This window comes from Mytilus galloprovincialis, chromosome 1 (genome assembly GCF_965363235.1).
Source record: "Mytilus galloprovincialis chromosome 1, xbMytGall1.hap1.1, whole genome shotgun sequence".
In the NCBI taxonomy this organism is placed as follows: Eukaryota; Metazoa; Mollusca; class Bivalvia; order Mytilida; family Mytilidae; genus Mytilus; species Mytilus galloprovincialis.
Genome location: NC_134838.1, coordinates 125,242,318 through 125,263,380, shown reverse-complemented (window position 1 = coordinate 125,263,380; position 21,063 = coordinate 125,242,318). Strand labels below are relative to the sequence as shown.

The 21,063-nt window shown below is 32.9% G+C and overlaps 2 protein-coding genes and 1 long non-coding RNA gene across 4 annotated transcripts in view; 2 read left to right on the top strand and 1 right to left on the bottom strand.

Annotated features, from left to right (window-relative positions):
* The window catches only part of LOC143057298 (uncharacterized), an 8,925-nt gene extending 2,282 nt beyond the window's left edge, over positions 1-6,643 (top strand). Inside the window, exon 2 of the long non-coding RNA XR_012972694.1 lies at positions 1,370-6,643. This is a non-coding gene — a long non-coding RNA (uncharacterized LOC143057298). The remainder of the gene's footprint in view (positions 1-1,369) is intronic.
* Positions 1-15,062, bottom strand: part of LOC143057281 (uncharacterized) — a 27,300-nt gene extending 12,238 nt beyond the window's left edge. Inside the window, exon 1 of the mRNA XM_076230565.1 lies at positions 15,030-15,062. The gene's annotated coding sequence lies outside the window, so the exon portion shown is untranslated. The remainder of the gene's footprint in view (positions 1-15,029) is intronic.
* LOC143057289 (cytochrome c oxidase assembly factor 7-like) lies at positions 14,846-21,063 on the top strand. Of its 2 annotated transcripts, none has more exons than XM_076230584.1 (3): positions 14,846-14,946; positions 17,286-17,438; positions 20,598-21,063. In XM_076230584.1, the coding sequence occupies exons 1-3, from the start codon at positions 14,919-14,921 to the stop codon at positions 21,026-21,028; spliced, it is 612 nt and encodes a 203-aa protein (XP_076086699.1). In that variant the 5' UTR covers positions 14,846-14,918; the 3' UTR covers positions 21,029-21,063. The 2 variants fall into 2 exon arrangements, with proteins under 2 accessions (XP_076086699.1, XP_076086693.1); XM_076230578.1 differs by lacking the exon at positions 14,846-14,946 and adding an exon at positions 15,052-15,244.

Below are 21,063 nucleotides of genomic sequence, written 5' to 3'. Positions count from 1 at the left end.
CCTGCTGGCAGTATTTCGAATGCAAATCCCGGAGATTCTGTTCCTTCTCCTTTTCTGTTCGGCTCTGCGGTGCATCAATGTTCAAACTCTGTAACTCTGTACGGATAATTTTTGAAGGACGTTGAGCAATATCATCATCCGCTTTTCTTTTTGATCGTACCCGCAGCAAGTGACGTTCATTGTCACGATCACTGGTATCATGGTTATGAGTATTTTTCTGTTGAATTATAACGGTTCCGGTACAATCCGTCCTCAGTCTTGCTTTGCAACCTTTTGCCTGAAAAATATTGAAAGGACAAATACAATTGAAGTGTTTAAATGCTTTTTCATTTGCTATAGCAAGACATAAAAATAAGATGTAGTATGAATCCTAAAAAGACAACTCCTCATCCAAGACACAATATAATTAAAACAAGCAATTATAGTTTACATTAACATTAAATTTGTAAAAAAAGGTACTTACTGTACATCTCCAGGATATTTCTTCTCCTTTTAGTGTTTTGTCCACTCTATATCGGAAACTGTCACAAACAAGGCTTCTTTTTCCCTTATTAGTCTCGGTCAAAATAATATCCATTTTAACACGTACATGTATTATTAGTATTAAGATTTCAAGTGCCAAGGGACATTTCACTTAATAGATATATATATAAGAATTTTAGAACAAAGAAAATTTGCATAGCCAATGAATTATAGTAGAATTGATTGGTAAATAGAGATCAACTTAGGATTTCACTTACATAAACCAGCCAGAACCGGTCGAATTACTCGGGTGTGAAATAAAATAAAAAATATTTATAACTAAATCTTACTTTTTTTTCTTACTTTAAAAAAAAAATCTTAATTCGTGTAAAATTATCAGGGAAAATTTCGCTCAAATGTCCTGTCTGAAAACTCAGGTAAGGTTAATATCCCGGCGCTCAAATGTCCTATGAAGTCGGCGCTCAAATGACCCTATGTGCTTTTTTCTTTTTCGCTCAAATGTCCTATGCCCATTAGACAGTATGCTTTATTAATACCAATTTAAAACATACATCAAAAATATCTTACATGTCTATCACACGTCATAATAAAATACATGAAAATACATGTACCCTAGTCGTCGTACTCTACATTTTACCCCCTTTCCATTATTTGCGTCCCCGCAAATACTTTAAACTTTTGCAAAAGATTCCATTTCAAATTTTTCTATGTCTTGAATACATATTCTTCTTAAAAAGAAATTATTTCTAAAACTGAATGAAATTAGCTTTCTTATTATAAATACAATCTATGATTATAACACAAATACATCATAAATATAATACCAAATATGTAAAAATTATACATAATTATCATGATTATATTCTTTTTATATTATATTTTACAGATACACCTGAAGTTTCACCATTATGACCATCAGCACGAGGGCAGTAGATACCAAACAGACATATATATGTACCGAATGTGGAAAATTACTGAACGTTATGAACAAACGGGAACCTGACTTAGAACCAGAGGTTTTCTGAAGGAAAATTTTGGTTACCATGCAAACAGTACCAAAATATTTAAATAAGTTCAAAAATACACCCAAAATTTTACTTTTAACACTTAAACGCTTTGACTATCATGACTATATCTAATATTAATAACTTCTAAACTTTTCAACTTTCCAAAGACATTTTCAATCTAAATAAATTTCTTATAACTTTTAATCTTAAACATGTTATAATAACCTTAAATTACTTTCGATATTAACAATTCAAATAAGCAATACCATAACATTGCCATAACATTTCTATTAAAAATTTAAATTACATGTACATCTTTATTCAATCTTAAATTAAATGTCTCTTCATGTAGCTACCAGGGACTTCTGTTTCTTTTGTGCAACTGGAGCATTGTTGCTACATGTACAAAATGTATTGTAGGGGGTGGTTCTGGTGTCAGATCTTTTTCCTTAGTAGTCAAATGTCTACCTATTTCTTCTTTGGATACCCCCTTTCCAGACTCTAAATTTGAGTCATGAAATTGCAGTCTTCTCATTGCAATTTGGTTATTTACTTCAACTTGTTCAAGTGTGTCTTCACATTTTGATAGCATCTTTGGTTCATGTTCAACAACTTCTGCTGAACCAATTACTGTATCTTGATCATACATGTATGGGTTCATTATACTACATGTACTAGCATGACTAATATTACAAGTAACATCTTGGCTTATGTTAACTTGGCTACTATTACTATTGACTAAACATGGTGCCATTACTAATGGAAATCTTTCTGAAAATTTCTCAGTGGGTTGTAAAATGCAATCTTGAACTGTTTCAGGAGAATCATCATCAAGTCGGTCAATGAAAACATCATCAAAATTTTCAGACCTTGGGGGAATTTCATAGTAAACTTCCCCATAAATTTTTCGTATAAATTTATTTGTCTGGCCAATTTGTGTACAATGGACAGCATGACCACCAAGCAGTATAATTCCTTCTGTTAACTTTATGTCAGCAGGACCCCACTGAGATTTCATCAACACATCTAGTCCTAACAAAGCTTCGTCTTCTATATTTGCAACTATAATTTCTGTATTAAAACATAAATTTCCTAATTTAATTTCAAAAATAGCTTTCCCTAGCTCCTTTAGGGGTTTGCCATCAGCACAAGCTAAAGTATTAGACTTTTCCAAGATTGGTCTATTAACATGAGGAATTTTATTAAAGGCATACACGGATAATACTGTCCGGACTGCCCCTGTATCTACAGTAAAATTAACCTCAGACCCTTGGATATGTCCTTCGACATAGACTCCATCACTTCGGAGTACTTGTCTTGCAGTAACATTACTTGCAACTGATTGTTCACTTCCTAAAATTGGGTTAGAACAAACTAAATTTGTATCTTCTAAAGTGACAGAAGATATATTACTATTACTACTAGTTTCCTCTTTACTATTACTATTACTACTAGTTTCCTCTTTACTTTTACTATTACTAATATTTTCCTCTTTACTATTACTAATATTTTCCTCTTTACTATTACTAATATTTTCCTCTTTACTATTACTAATATTTTCCTCTTTACTATTGCTAAAAGTTATACTGCTTGTTGGTTCACCTAAACCAATATTATCCAATTTATGACCGTTTTCATTAAACTTAAGGGCTAACTTCTGGTCAGCTGAGTTAACCCGTTCTAGTTTAATGTATATCCATCTGATTTAACTTCACCTTGTGACATACTACTGTTGGTGGGAGTGTAAGGCATATTCATTTGTCTTGGAGGAGTAGCAATATTATTTTTATAATCTGGTTGCCTATTGGGATTGCTATAGCATTTTCTTGCATAATGACCGGGTCGACCACAATAGTAACATTTTGGGATGTTTTCTGAGTTATTGTTTCTGTCACAATTGTTATTCCTATAATTCCCATTAGGAACATAGGGTGGGGCATTGACATTGAAGGGCTGTTTGTCCAACTGTCTTTCATCAGGACGACTATGTCCTGTTACTGAGGTGTGTATCACATCATTTCTTTTCTCGTCTTGGTACATTTGATTAACCATCTTCTGTAATTCATCCTTGGTTACTGAAATTACATCTTTTTCTGAACTTGTGAAATCTTGCTTGTTGAAATTGGTGTTCTCTTTCTTTAGTTGCCTTACTGTGGTATATTTTCCTGAATTAATGCCCTCATGTGTTTCAGAAGTTATCTCCATATAGGTTATGACCTCTTGGACTGCTTCCTCTATAGTTTTGGGGTCTTTATGAAGCTCAAGATAAATTCTCGCTTCAGTATCCAACAGTCCCATCAAAAATCTTTGGAGCAAGTCTTCCTGCCTAATTTTTGCATGTCGGTTTGAATAGGCCTTGTCGTATAGGCGTTTTAATTCTGCAGCATAGTCTGCAGTGTCTTCATTAGATTTTTGGGTACGTCTATTAAATTGTACCTTATATGCTCTTTTATTTTCAAAAACCCCAAATCTATTCTTAAGTTCTGTGGCTAATTTTGAATAATTCTTTAATGTTTTACTATTAAGCTGATCAAACACAAAATCACCAGCTTCCCCTTGAAGTCTGGTTAACAATTCCCCCAATTTAGTTCTGTTATCCCAATTTTGAAGATTTGCAACTGCCTCAAATCTATTTATCCAGACCTCCCATTTTTCTTTTCCTGTGAAAGAAGGGAGTTTGGCATTGGAAAACCCAAATTTTGATTTTGATCGTTTACTTTGGGTTATTACATCTGTATCAATACTATTTGTATCCATATCCGAGCATGCATCACTAAATATTTCATCATCAGATTCATCACACTCAGATGCTGATGTGAAATCTAAATTACTATAAGATGTAAAACTTGGTTTATTTTTTCTAACTTTAGAAAAAGAATTGCTATTATTAGCAATTGTTGTACTTTTAGCATGTTTTTGCTGCTGACTTGAAGCATTATTATGCCTATATTGTTTGGTAATGCCAGTAAAAGCATTTTGGATGGCTGATACTACTTGACCAGTCATATCTTGTATCGCTACTTTTATACTGTCATATACCCCAGAATCACCTTGATTTTGAGGTTCAGACTTGTTTTCTATATCATTTTGCTTTTGATATCTGGAGGACCTTCTTGGAGAGCCAGTTTTTCTAGGACTTGGCCTCTTACTCAATTTCGATCTGGGTCTTAAAACTATTGTTTCTTCTTCTTCAGTCTCAATACAAGACAAGTCATTAGAAACTTCATTAACTTGGTCACTTTCAGAATGACATGGTTCATCATCAGTGGTATAGAGAGTATTAATTTCACTGTCTTCTGTGTCATATTGGCTGCTATGTCCCCTATTAATATATGTGTCGGTCTTTCTTGAACGAACAGACCTTGGTTTACCCATTGCACTGTTAATCTATTACACTTCAAAAGGTTCGTATCACAGGATCCAATAAAGTTTAATGAATCCCACCGAGGATGCCAAAATTATGTAGCGGGCAGGGGCTTGAAATGCTTCGACCCAAGAGTTTTTACTCAAATTATATGAGTAGTTTGTAAATAACAAAGTCAGTATGACAAGATATGAGCTGGTCAGTATAATATAGGCATTTGCTAAAAGTCACGTAAATAAGTTTCTATCTTTTATTCATTTCAAGAATCATATATTTTCAGTTATATTCAAGATAAACAACAATTTTAACTAGTAATATATTTAAACTATAGACTTAAATGATATGACAAGAATCTATTCAGTATGATACATGTAGAAAGTTATCTCTACACTCAAGAGATATTCATTAACTTATCTCTAAACTCAAGAGATATTTATTAACTTATCTCTACACTCAAGAGATAATATGTTGGTGTGTCAGAAAAATACATAAAAAAGGCTGAGTCCTGCTATCTTACTAAGAAAATAAATTACCTAAGAGAAAATCCTAACTTCAAGTGAATTTAATCAGAATACCTCTTTCTGACATTTTTGCATATAGTTGTAACTGATACCTCACCAGTTACATAAAACATGTTTATTATTATTAGTTATATTCAGAACCTTTCCTGAATAACTAACAATGAAATACAGTTTATACCATACATAAACTGTATTGTTTATTATAATTTCCAGACCTTTAGGAAATTATCCCTTACTTGTCAAATGTTTTCCTATTTAATCCTATTTATTACAAAATGACAAACGTTAACAGTAAACATGAACTTCAATGAACAATTTCAATAATCCTAACTTTAAAAGATAAACTAGAAATAAAACTTCAAAGAGTCCGCTAAAATGAAATATTCCTTTTAAACTTTGAAAACGCTAACTTTACTATTTTCCTTTACAATTTAATCTTTTAAAAATAATAAGTTTCTATGAAAAATTAACCATTTGACTAAAATAAATAACGAGCAAATAAAAATACCAACTGTAAGAACCAAAAGTTTAAGCAGAACTGACGACCAAGCGTCGAAATTACGTCAATGTTGGATTGTTGGATGGTTGGATGGTTGGATTGTTGGATTGCGCGCTTGCCGTCCAACCACATATTTGAATTCTTAAATAAATTACAAAAATCACAATAATATACAATTTAAGTAACCTTTATATAATAAACAAAGTTTGCATGGTACTAAACAAATTTCTATGGTAACTAAAAATACAACAATATATACAGCGCCACCGGAAGTCACAATACGTAAACAACATTGCAAAAAGTTATGTGTGTCACCGGCGGACCAAAATGATAAATATCAAGGATAGTGAGCATTAACATCTACAAAACATTGAAGACGTTGACTACAAATACTAAAAGGAATTACAAGAAGTATGTGAAAACAGTTGCCAACACGTAAAAATAGTGTTTTTATTGAACAATCGTCCAAAGTGACACATGGGTTCTACTGCGCATGTCAATACATTTCATTCATAAAATTCAAGCACAGGTGCGTGGAATTTACTACGATTTACTACGATCTACTACAGTTGCTACAATTGGATCATCACAAAAATACAAGACATACAGTTGGATTATTCAGTGGATTATTACTATGAACTGGTAAATTATTACATGAACTTCAACTGGTTTATCAAATATATGCAAATGACAGTAATTCAATATTTTTAGAAAACTCATAACATTGTAATTGTTCTTACTATACTTATTAAATGTTAATTAAAACTTATTTGCTTCAGTTATCATATGTTCCAGACTACAAGCATTACAAGTAGTATAATACAAGTTATTTCACACAGTTACTGTTTCCTACATCATAACTTACATAACAAGAATGTGTCCACAGTACACGGATGCCCCACTCACACTATCATTTTCTATGTTTAAAGGACTGTGAAATTGGAATAAATTCTCTAATTTGGCATTAAAATTAGAATGATCTTATCAAAGGGAACATGTATACTAAGTTTCAAGTTGATTGGACTTCTACTTTATCAAAAACTACCTTGACCAAAAACTTTAACCTGAAATTTGCACTATCATTTTCTATGTTCAGTGAACCGTAAAATTGGGGTCAAAACTCTAATTTGGCATTTAAATTAGAAAGATCATATCATAGGGCACATGTATACTAAGTTTCAAGTTGATTGGACTTCAACTTCATCAAAAACTACCTTGACCAAAAACTTTAACCTGAAGCCAAAAACTTTAACCTGAAATTTGCACTATCATTTTCTATGTTCAGTGAACCGTAAAATTGGGGTCAAAACTCTAATTTGGCATTTAAATTAGAAAGATCATATGATAGGGCACATGTATACTAAGTTTCAAGTTGATTGGACTTCAACTTCATCAAAAACTACCTTGACCAAAAACTTTAACCTGAAGCCAAAAACTTTAACCTGAAATTTGCACTATCATTTTCTATGTTCAGTGAACCGTAAAATTGGGGTCAAAACTCTAATTTGGCATTTAAATTAGAAAGATCATATCATAGGGCACATGTATACTAAGTTTCAAGTTGATTGGACTTCAACTTCATCAAAAACTACCTTGACCAAAAACTTTAACCTGAAGCCAAAAACTTTAACCTGAAATTTGCACTATCATTTTCTATGTTCAGTGAACCGTAAAATTGGGGTCAAAACTCTAATTTGGCATTTAAATTAGAAAGATCATATCATAGGGCACATGTATACTAAGTTTCAAGTTGATTGGACTTCAACTTCATCAAAAACTACCTTGACCAAAAACTTTAACCTGAAGCCAAAAACTTTAACCTGAAATTTGCACTATCATTTTCTATCAGTGAACCGTAAAATTGGGGTCAAAACTCTAATTTGGCATTTAAATTAGAAAGATCGTATCATAAGGAACATGTGTACTAAGTTTCAAGTTGATTGGACTTCAACTTCATCAAAAACTACCTTGACCAAAAACTTTAACCTGAAGCGGGACAGACGGACGAACGAACAGACGAACGAACGAACGAACGAACAGACGGACGAACGGACACACAGACCAGAAAACATAATGCCCCTCTACTATCGTAGGTGGGGCATAAAAACTAAATTTGAGGTACTTTTTAGAAATTCCCTATCATAATGACTATGTATGTAAAGTTACAAATGGATGCAACTATAACTTCATCATAAACTACCTCGACCAAAAACTTTAACCTGGCAAAGAGCTGTTTCACACAATCTCATTTTCATGTTCAATGAACCATGAAATGAGGACCAAAACCTAAATTTGAGGTACTTTTTAGAAATTCCCTATTATAATGACTATGTATGTAAAGTTACAAATGGATGCAACTATAACTTCATCATAAACTACCTCGACCAAAAACTTTAACCTGACATGGGACAGACGGACGAACGGACGAACGAACAGACGAACGAACAGACGGACGAACGGACGCACAGACCAGAAAACATAATGCCCCTACTACTATCGTAGACGGGGCATAAAAATATCTTACATGTCTATCACACGTCATAATAAACAAGTGAAACTGCGAGCTACTGCTCACTGATGATACCCCCGCCGCAAGTGGATAATATTAATAGTGTAAAAATATGCAAGTGTTCGGTAAACAGGAAGTTGTCGAGTGATGAATCTGAAAACGCATCACACGGTATAGCTGACTTATAAAAATCCTGAAACCAAATTTCAGAAATCCTTGTATTGTAGTTCCTGAGAAAAATGTGACGAAAATTTTTAACTTGGTTATCATGTGTAAAATCATACAAGTGTTCGGTAAACAGGAAGTAGTCGAGTGATGAATCTGAAAACGCATCACACGGTATAGCTGACTTATATAAATCCTGAAACCAAATTTCAGAAATCCTTGTATTGTAGTTCCTGAGAAAAATGTGACGAAAATTTTCAACTTGGCTATCATGTGTAAAATCATACAAGTGTTCGGTAAACAGGAAGTTGTCGAGTGATGAATCTGAAAACGCATCACACGGTATAGCTGACTTATATAAATCCTGAAACCAAATTTCAGAAATCCTTGTATTGTAGTTCCTGAGAAAAATGTGACGAAAATTTTCAACTTGGCTATCATGTGTAAAATCAGACAAGTGTTCGGTAAACAGGAAGTTGTCAAGTGATGAATCTGAAAACGCATCACACGGTGTGGCTGACATATATAAATGTTGATACCAAATTACAGAAAGGGTGGATGTGTAGTTCCTGAGAAAAATGTGACGAAAGTTTCATGGGACGGACTGACTGACGGACTGATGGACGGACGGACTGACAGACAGAGGTAAAACAGTATACCCCCCCTTTTTTAAAGCGGGGGTATAAATACATGAAAATACATGTACCCTAGTCGTCGTACTCTACAATATATTTTAACGGTACCTAACTGTCAGAACATGATTACGATTATTAAGGGTATATTAATTGTCTCTAACTGTCGCCTGGTGAGATTAATAGTTTAAAGTAAAACTTTATGATACCATATGGCCTAGGTGTTGATTGACTTTTATTTTTATGACCTAAGATCAGTTCCTCAGATATGGTAATGAAATAGCACCCGTACCTTCTTGAATATACAGACGATCTGCTAAGTGAACATCACAGCATGAATCTGTCAATTTTTGTGTGAAGGTAACACTCAAAGTCAGGTGACATATATCAAACCGTTCCTTTTGTAATTAAGATTAATTAACATAACGGTCAAAATAGTCTGTTTTATTATGTCAGTGGAATCTTCAGCTTTAGAAGATCGTAACAAACTTTGTATTTATAAACGATATAAAGTAGTATTTGGTTTTGAAAGATACTTAGATTTTCATTGTAATGTATCTATATTAACAAAATTGCGTAGCGTCACACTTAGATTAAATGTTGAAGTTGGTCGTTATCTGAATACTCAAAAAGAAAATAGAATTTGTATATGTTGCAATATGAATGTTTTGGAGGACGAATATCATTTTGTTTTATCATGTCCAACGTATAGATCTGTGCATATAGAATTTTATATTTATTCTACTATTCTTGGCCAAAGTTAGATAATTTATTCTAAATCTCTGACAGTAAAACTATGCATTTATTCAAATGCAGCCGCTTGGAAAATTAGATCACATATAATGTCATAATATTATTGTATACTCTGTAACTTCTATTCTCTGCTGCCTTTTGTTTGTCATATGTTGTATATATTTTCGTTTGCCATAGCATGTGAAAATAAAGTATGCATTATCTGACTACAGTAATAACGATGGCGATCTCATAAATCAATAAACTGATAATGCCCCCAGTTTATCAAATCTCGTATCTAATTAGTCGATAACGCAAAATCACGATCGATCTTGCACATGCGCATTGTTTCCCTGAACTAGAGTATTACTTGTCACCAATTGATGAATTGGTGTTTAACTTGTCACCAACCACACATTGTGCGAATTGGTTTGTTCATTTAACAATTATATAGGATTGTTGACAAATGTGCCTGCATTTTAACCATGTTAACAGGGAATTGTTAAATAAATATTGCATTGTTTTTATGCCCCACCTACGATAGTAGTAGGGGCATTATGTTTTCTGGTCTGTGCGTCCGTTCGTCCGTCTGTTCGTTCGTCTGTTCGTTCGTCCGTTCGTCCGTCTGTCCCGCTTCAGGTTAAAGTTTTTGGTCAAGGTAGTTTTTGATGAAGTTGAAGTCCAATCAACTTGAAACTTAGTACACATGTTCCTTATGATATGATCTTTCTAATTTAAATGCCAAATTAGAGTTTTGACCCCAATTTTACGGTTCACTGATAGAAAATGATAGTGCAAATTTCAGGTTAAAGTTTTTGGCTTCAGGTTAAAGTTTTTGGTCAAGGTAGTTTTTGATGAAGTTGAAGTCCAATCAACTTGAAACTTAGTATACATGTGCCCTATGATATGATCTTTCTAATTTAAATGCCAAATTAGAGTTTTGACCCCAATTTTACGGTTCACTGAACATAGAAAATGATAGTGCAAATTTCAGGTTAAAGTTTTTGGTCAAGGTAGTTTTTGATGAAGTTGAAGTCCAATCAACTTGAAACTTAGTATACATGTGCCCTATGATATGATCTTTCTAATTTAAATGCCAAATTAGAGTTTTGACCCCAATTTTACGGTTCACTGAACATAGAAAATGATAGTGCAAATTTCAGGTTAAAGTTTTTGGCTTCAGGTTAAAGTTTTTGGTCAAGGTAGTTTTTGATGAAGTTGAAGTCCAATCAACTTGAAACTTAGTATACATGTGCCCTATGATATGATCTTTCTAATTTAAATGCCAAATTAGAGTTTTGACCCCAATTTTACGGTTCACTGAACATAGAAAATGATAGTGCAAATTTCAGGTTAAAGTTTTTGGTCAAGGTAGTTTTTGATAAAGTAGAAGTCCAATCAACTTGAAACTTAGTATACATGTTCCCTTTGATAAGATCATTCTAATTTCAATGCCAAATTAGAGAATTTATTCCAATTTCACAGTCCTTTAAACATAGAAAATGATAGTGTGAGTGGGGCATCCGTGTACTGTGGACACATTCTTGTTTTCTCTTGTTCTTATGCAAGTGTAATTAATCTTAAACCCTATGGTATAGATTATTTCAAACATAGGGCAAACACATCTTTTTTCTTAGGCCAGAATGACATGAAACCTATTGTAGAAGCCACATTCAAGTGAACCCTCTAGCTGTTGCTGAATACAACAATAACTATGTCTGTCGTTAAAAAGTTGGTACATTTTTGTTCATGTTATATAAATCCATGATAACTTGCCCCACTGGCAAATCACCCCACACTAAATTGCCCCTCTCTTGTTTACCAGCTCGCCCTTCTTTTAAAAAGGGAAAATTCACACTAAAAATATGTTAGACAACTCGCCCTACTTATGAAAATGATTAAAATTCTATTGAAAAAAACTTGCCCCACTTAACGATTTATCGAAAATAGAATAAAACCCTAATCATGATCAATCTCCCCTCTTATAAATAAAAGAATAAAACTGTACTGACTTAAGGACAACCAACACACCTTTCTATAAATACTTATGAAAACCTTAGAAATGCATCTTGTTTTAACTCTTTTCTTTTGGTTGAAAGAAAGCAGACAGAAGTAAGTATCAGCATTTCTGTAAAGTACGATGGTATTGACTATAGTCACTGTTTTCTGGTTAATATAATCACTGTTTTACATGATAAGTCAAGAATAATGAGTGTTTACATAATTTTATTGTCAGATAATAGGTTTGCACAATAAGTCAATAGACAACTTTAGAGTTCGATGCATTTCCGTCAAAAACTTTGGTCTTCGTGAACATCATTCCTGCGTTTAAGGATGTCATCACTTCTGTTCCAATGTTGAGCAAGTGGTTGGAAAACTATGATGCTACAGTGCACAAATTATTCGGCAAATTGAGTTCTCATAATTGACAATCAGCACTGCTGTCATTAGGGAATTGTGATTAAGTACCTAGGGAACAAACATTATTTCTAGTTTATCCTGTACAATGAGGATCACTAAGACGCTTGATGAACATTAAAAGTGCAGGGATACAGCAGAGATGCAAATAGTGTTTTTTTCCTGTCAGACATTGGGGCCTACAGGGTACCAAGTTTTGCCAGATCTATATTTTCCTTCAAAAATCAAATGGGATGCTATTGAACATGTTGAACAAACGTTAATCCGTTATTCATGTTAATTTTGATTTGTTTTATATTATAACCTGTGATTCATAACAATTGTAGCTGATTGTCGGTACTGCTATTTCCCATGCGAAATGCAAATTGAGCATGTCATCATGTTGTTGTTATAAAGTAACCATGATCACCCCTCTTGCCATTTTGGGTTGAATGACCTTTCAGGTCATTTCTCCTTTTCGTACAAGGACCACTTAACAGCTTTATCAACTTGAATAGGTGACTGAAGTGGCCTTTTACCGGGTTTCGACCCACTTACAAATTTTATCGGCAATGACATATTTCCTGAACTTATCAACTATGCTTAATAGTTCTCCGTCTTAGAGCGAATATCTAAAACCAGAAACATGACGGAAATACACGGAATGGTTTGGGGCGAAATAAACATGGTACGAAAAGACTGTCACTTGGCGAAAATACTGGTTTTCAAAGTTAGAAAAAGCGAGGGAACAGGAAATTTACTTTTATTAAAGATGATCACAATTTTATAAACAAAATACTCTGCCAGGACCAACGGGGAAATAAGTTTTGGCTGAACCAAGCAGACTAAAATATTGCCGGCCATCAGGTCCTGCACAGCAATGAGTTTTGCCCGACCTGCATAAATTCTGCCCCTTAGGTCCGAGGATTAGTTGCATCTCTGATACAGGTGATCCCCTCTATCTGGTAAATGACATCATAAAGGCACGCATTATTAACAATTTTTTTCTAGTGTAGGACACACTTGAAAGTGGTCTATTATGACAAGCATAGAATAATTTGACTTGATAACACAAAACGATGAACTAGATGAAAAGTCAGCACTAAGAAACAAGAATATGAATACACAAATATGGCATACAACAGATTAGTTTCCATATATGTGGCAAGTTTGCAGCCCTTTAATATATTTATTCTTCAGGATTTTACACATTTTCATCAAGTTAGCAGTACATTTAATGGGATTTGGTCCTTCTACATAAGGGATCCGACGAGTTGGTTAACAAGTGTGGGGTGAATTTTTAAAAAGCGGGGCAAGTAGTATTACTTCAATGTCATGTACATATACATACATGTAGTATTTATTTATTTCTTTAATTGTATTTTGTAATTTAGGCCAAATAAAAATATATGTGTGGTTCCAGTAACCCGACCGACCCTAGTTAAAACCCCCCAACCCTAGAACTTTTTTTTTCATTTCTGAAAAATAAATTTTCAAACGATCAAATTTGAGGATTGTGAATTAAAATAATTAAATTCATAGATTTCTGTCATCTGAATTTCCATCACAAGTATCTGTTATGGCTAAAATGCAACAATTCATAACAGAATGCAACAAAATTAACTAAAAACGTATCATGACTGTTTATTTTACAACCAAACACATGTAAAAATGGTGGACTTCCGGTTGGGGCATGTATAATACCGGAAACAATTTCGATAAACACAGGATTTTTTTCCGGATTTTGACATTCAAAAATAAAAATTAAAAAAATTTGCCGACCTACCGACCCTATTTTTTAAAAGTATGTAACTGGAACCACACATATATTTTTATTTGGCCTTATCTCTTGTTTCACATGTGAATGTGATGGAGTGTTTTTAAAATAAAGCATATTGTATTGTATTTAACTACATGTAGTCTATAGTTTCTATACACCTTATCATATTTGTCCATTACTGGACATCACACAAGTACCCGTACATTTGTGACGTCATAATAGAAGATATCTAATGCCACAATGAAAAAGTGATTGTTGAATGACGTCAATAGTTCAAGCTCAATAGTTCAAGCGGGACAAATTTTAGGGTCAGTCAGGAATAGCAATAAGGTGTATTAACCAACACACATATAATTATGCATGCCATAACTATTTAATGTAAAGGTGTTTGTGCTAATAAATATTGTCTATACCAGGAAGTTTTTCTTCACAAACAATATAATATTGTATGTGCAAGTTTTATATGCTTAAGAGGACATTTAAATAGAAAATTCTTTATTGATATCAATTAAGGTACTTGCTTATAAGTGTATTTTGGTATCTGATGAAATCAACATGTGCACTTATTTGACAAAACAGAAACCACTTTTGAAGTATTATACATCTTATGACGTCATCGGTTCAATGCAGTTGATAATAAAATCAAATTATAAGTTTACAGAAACTGGGCAATATTTGAGAAAAATCACACATCGTATAACTTAAGGACTTTTTTTTTACTTGAAAATGATGAAAACATAACAAACATGGCCGCTGGGATGTAAACATGCCAACTGTCAAACATTAAAAAACCGATCTGGCACCACCCTTGCACTGTCAACAGTTTGAAATGTATGGAGAATATAATGGGAAACACAGTATGTTATCGAAATAATTGTCAAAACCAACAACGAATGCTGTCATCGAAATAAATCGAACATTTGTTGAACGTTTTACTTACTACTTGATTATTCTGGCGCGAACTGCCATCTGGTGGCAAACCACAGTTCAACTTTCGACAACTCAAGGTCGCACTTGTTCAATTACATAAAATGGCAACAAGTGCCAGTACCCCTTACTCGTATGATTTGTCGAACGAAGAAGATGTAAAACATTACCTTAAAAATATAGAAATCGAGTATTCATTTCACTGCTTTAGTGAAAAGAATCCTGATGGTAAGTTTGCAAATCGGACAACATAAATTGCAGAACGCAATCGAATAATTTGTGAAAGAAAATGAATACTGGTCGTTTTTCCGGATATAAATATCTTTAGGTAACATTTATAGTAAAGACTTTGTCATGCTAAAAAATATGGATGAGGTCGATTTTAACCTTTTTTTTCTGTTCCTATGATAGAAAATGATCTGATGATCAAAACCAGTATGATGATAATGTTTGAGATGTATTTTGCATGGTCTCACTTATATGTGACAAGAAGAATTATGGCGACACGAAGACTATTCAGCTACAAGAAAAAAAATTAAGCCAAATTTAGCGACAAGAAAGTTAATATTCTATCAACTAATATAAATGTATAGAAAAAATAATCAGAATTCCCATGGGGACTAACCGTGCACCACTTATTGCCGACCTGTTTCTGTATTGTTCTGAGTTATAAATTATGACTGAAATCACCAAAGACCCATTAAAACAACATCTGATTCAAATACTTAATAACACTTTTAGATATTTAGATGATATATCGCCTCTCAATAATGACAACTTCAGTATGTACCCTAAAGAGATTTATCCTGCCGAACTGACTTTAGATAAAGCTAATTACTAACAACAAACACTGCCCTTTCCTGGATCTTGATATCTATATCTCGAACAGGAAGCTCAATACAAAAATTCATTTCCTGTAGTTAATTATTGTAAATTCAGAAATTTTTGCGTGAATTTATTATTGCGATTTTCTCATTTTAGACTAAAATTCAATTTCAATATTGCGATATTTGGGGAAAATCTTATTTAATTCATATAAAAAAATTCAAAATGCGAGCTTAAATTATTGCTTTGATTATAACCATGATAACCCTGTTGAATTTTTTGCAATAATAATAATTTTTGAATTTACAGTATCCATTGACACTGCAAGAATATGAGGATGGTAATGGCATTTCATCTTTTTTCAACTTCAGCTGGGCTATATGACATATTTGTTGACTCTGGAGATTACTCTCGAAATACAGTTTACATGCATATTCTTATTTGCAAACAGTTTAATCCTGGTGTTCCAAAATTAAAACTTAAACATATTCAGTATATTTAATAAAAACTTCTTTCATGACAAATGATTAATTTCTTCATCTATCAATATAATAAATAATAAAGAAAATCACTTTATTACTGCCTGTATATTAAAAGAATGTTAAGGTATATTTTTTATATATATTTATTTGGAATAAAAGTTTTTAAAAGTTTTCTTGACGCTAAATTATTCTTCTTGTTGCTTTTGATGCTTCTTGTCGCTAATTAGTGAAACCCATTTTGCAAAACTTTCAGAATTTTGGGTCATCAATGACTCTTCTTTTCAACCAATTTTTAATTTATTTGGGGTTTAAAGTGCTTTGATTGAAGCGTCACTGATGAGTCTTTTGTAGTCGAAAGTCCTGTCTGAAGTACAAAATTATTAGTCAAAATAAGTTTTTTTACAGCCACTCTGGCAAAATAAAATAGTACATCTGTCATCACAAAACCCACATGCACACAAGTCCTCGCCATTAGATGTCCAGTATGGATTTTGACACATAATGAAGTTGATGTGAAGTTTGTGGGGTTAGTAAGTAAATCATTATAGGTCAAAGTATGGCCTTCAACACGAATCCTTGTCTCAAACTGAACAGCAGAAGAAGAAGATGTTTATTTCCATTTAAAGGTCTCACAAGGAGCATAGTACAAGTTAAGACATAAATAAGACAATAACAAAAAGAAACAACAATAGTCTAGTATGCAAACAGTTTGAATATCATGAACTACACAATACATAAAGCTATAAAGGGCCCCAAAATTGACTAGTGTAAAACCATTCATAAAGGAAACTGTTTAGAAACAGGTTTTAAAATACATGCTGAACTTGCCACTACATTCAACATGTTGATTAATGTGGGCAGTATCTGAAGGGAAAAAAAGAGAAATGCCTAACCTGATATATAAATGGTTCCATAAAAGATTGTATATTATCACACTTCATAAATTCTTTGTTTTTTTACAGGGTGTTATAGATTAGCATCATTTTATGACACAATCAAAATTGACAAAAAGAAAGCAATGAAGCTATATCAAACAAATTGTGATGATAATGAACATGGGGATAGCTGTAACAAATTAGCCAAACATATGATGCTGAAGGGAAAGCTTGGGGGAGGTAAGACAAATATATAATATTGAAGAGAAATATTAGGGAGGTACACATATATTCTCATTATATATATAATGAAAGAAAAGCTTGGGGGAGGTAAGAAAAAATATTATAGTGAAAGGAAAATTTTGGGGAGGAAACAAATATATTATAGTGAAGTGAAAGCTTTCAGGAGGTAATACAAACCTATAACAGTCTGAAGGGAAAGCATGGGTAGGTAAGACAAACATATAATGTTGAAGGGAAATCTTAAGGGAGACGAGGCAAACATATAATGTTGAAGGGAAATCTTGAGGGAGGTAAGCCATACAAATAAGGCTGTAGGGAAATCTTGAGGGAGGTAAGCCAAACAAATAAGGCTGTAGGGAAATCATGGGGAGGTAACCTAAACAAATAATGGTGAAGGGAAAGATTGAGGGAGGTAAGACAAACACATAATGTTGAATGGAAATTTTAGACTTAAGAGGTAAGCCAAACATATATTATGCTGAAGGGAAAGCTTTCAAGAGGTTAGACAAACATGTAATGTCGAAAGGAAATCTTAGCGGATGTAAGCCAAACATAATGATGAAGGGACATCCATAGGAAGGTAAGCTAAACTTAATGATGAAGGGACAACTTAGGGGAGGTAAGCTTAACTTAATGATGAAGGGACATCTTAGGGGAGGTAAGCCAAACATAATGATGAAGGGACACCCTAGGGGAGGTAAGCTAAACTTTTAAATGATGAAGGGACATCTATGGGGAGGTAAGCTAAACTTAATGATGAAGAGACATCTGAGGGGAGGTAAGCTAAACATAATGATGAAGGACATCTTAGGGGAGGTAAGCCAAACATAATTCCATTCTCTATTTTATTTTTATAATGATGAAGGCAACATTTTGGGAAAAGTAACACAAGCATATAAAGCTTCAATAGGGAAAAATGGTGCTACAATTTATTTTAATAGATGCTCATACTATGGAAAAAATGAAACATATTGACAATTGAAAATGTTTCTAAATGAAATGTTATGTTTTCAGTTATTTTCTTGCCTGTAATTGACTAAGAGTTATTTGTATTTGTACAGCCAAATTAGTCAAGGAGAAATATGAAGTTCCCATGGATTGAAAACCACAGAGAACAATAGCTAATGTATCTTTAATACATACAATCTGAAATATCTGTCTGTCATTTGATCATTGTCTTTGTTAAAGTCTTGAATCTGTGTAATAATACATATATAATCCTCAACAATAGAAATGTATATATACATGTACAATATTTCAAGCTCTAAAATTTCCCAGGGTCTTTGATGGTCTCTCTTAAATTATTCACATCTCTCCTAATATCTGACCAGGGTGATTTAGCATTCAATATGGACAATAATTATACAAGTGTCGTTTATTTACTGGTATATGTAAACTATTTTTAACTGGGTCATTTAGGTTTTTTTTACTTATGCAAGCAACAAGGTCTTACTTTCTTCTTTTGTTGAATTTATCTTTATAACATTGCTCTACTGGAGTGTGTGATTGTCTGTTATCAATAGTTCACAAAAGTTTTGTTTCATTAAAATCTCATTTGTCTGTTATCTTTAAAATAATGCTCATTTTCAAGCCTCCAATGAGCAATTTTTGAGATAAAAGTTTTAACTACCAATGTGATATTCTATCTCACCTCACCATCTTGTGTTGCTCACCATCACTTTTTGCCATTGTGTATATCATGGTATATCGTCATATTTTGTTGCAAAGTTATATTTCATCATATCTACCTATCATTTATTGCCATGTTATATTTCATGGTATATCACTATCATTTGTTGCCATGTTATGCTTTCGTTCTTATGTTGTACTGTTAAACCACTGTCCCAGGTTTGGGGGAGAGTTCGGATCCCGCTAACATGCTTAACCCCACCACAATATTTATGTATGTGTCTGTCCCAAGTCAGAAGCCTGTAATTCAGTGGTTGTTGTTTGTTTATGTGTTACATATTTGTTTTTCGTTCATTTTTTAATACAAATTAGACCGTTAGTTTTCTGGTTTGAATTGTTTTACATTGTCCTATCGGGGCCTTTTATAGCTGACTATGCAGTATGGGCTTTGCTCATTGTTGAAGGCCGTACAGTGATCTATAGTTGTTAATGTCTGTGTCATTTTGGTCTCTTGTGGACAGTTTTCTCATTGGCAATCATACCACATCTTCTTTTTTATATTTGTGGTATCTTACTATCTTTTGTTGTCATGTTATATTTCATGGTATATAACCATCTTTTGTTGTCATGTTATAATTTCATGGTTTGTCTCAATTTTTTGTTGCCATTAAATATCCTGGTATCTCACCATCCTGTGTTGTCATGTAATTTTTCATAGTATATCTCCATCTTTTGTTGCCATGTTATATTTCATGGTTTGTCACCATCCTTCGTTGCCATGTGTTATTTTATGTTTATGTTTATTGTATCTCACCATCAGTTTTTGCCATTTTATGTTTCATGTTATATTACCTTTCTTTGTTGTATGTTATGATATCAGATTATTACATGACATTTTCATATCGTATGTATTATCAGCCCTAGGTTCAATATTAGGACAAAAGCCGCATGGCTTGAGGGCTGATATTGATCGAGGGCTGATAATACATTGGATATGAAAAATGACATATTGTCCTCTTTTTGTCATATTACATTTTTAAAATGTTTATATCATTTGAAAGGTCCAAATTATCTCCCTTTGGTGCAAAAATGCCATATTTTGCATTTAAATTGTAATATCTTTTTTAACTCATCAGTGACCTATATTTTTTATTATTATTTTCAAATGAGCTGTATTTAAAATAAACAATTGTAAAATTTAATGGATTTCTGTTATTTAGTTCTTTTTTTATTTCTATATTACCTTTATTTCTCCTTTTAGTTCTGCATGCTTCTTTAGAAGGTAGATTGTGAGTTAACGGCGACCCCATTTTTTTACTTTAATTTTCTATTAAGAATATATAAGCCCCCTACCCTTGAAACCAACCTTTGTTGCTTTCATGTAATACATCTCAGGAAAACTTCATATCTTTGATACATGTTAATATTTAAAGTGTGTGAAGCATAGATGTGCAATACTTTTGAATTGTAGAATCAAACCAATAGATTATTAATTATCTTTCACATTTTTCTTTTTCTTTATTTCAGGCATTAAGGATGGAAAAACAGAGGACATTTTTAAATACCATCATAAAGCTTGTCAGTATGGAAACAATGAATCATGCTATTCCTCAGCACTGATGAACATGGACCCTGATTATGTTGGTGAAAATAAAAATCTTAAAAAATGTTTAGAATATTTCAATAAAGCTTGTGACCGAAATGATGGTAGGAGTTGTAGTAAACTAGGAGAGATCTATCGAAAAGGTTCTCATGTCCAAAGAGACATGATAAAAGCACTGGAATATCATAAAAAAGGCTGTGATTTGGAAATGCCACAATCATGTGTGAATCTTAGTTACATGTACAGAAAGGGTGATGGCATTCCAAAAAATGATGACTTGGCTGAAAAATATAGAGACATTGTGAAAAAACTTGCTGAAAAAGATAAGGCATCAACAATGAAAATGAGTCAATAGTTTTATTCTGTTTAATAAAGTGATATTTTGATGTT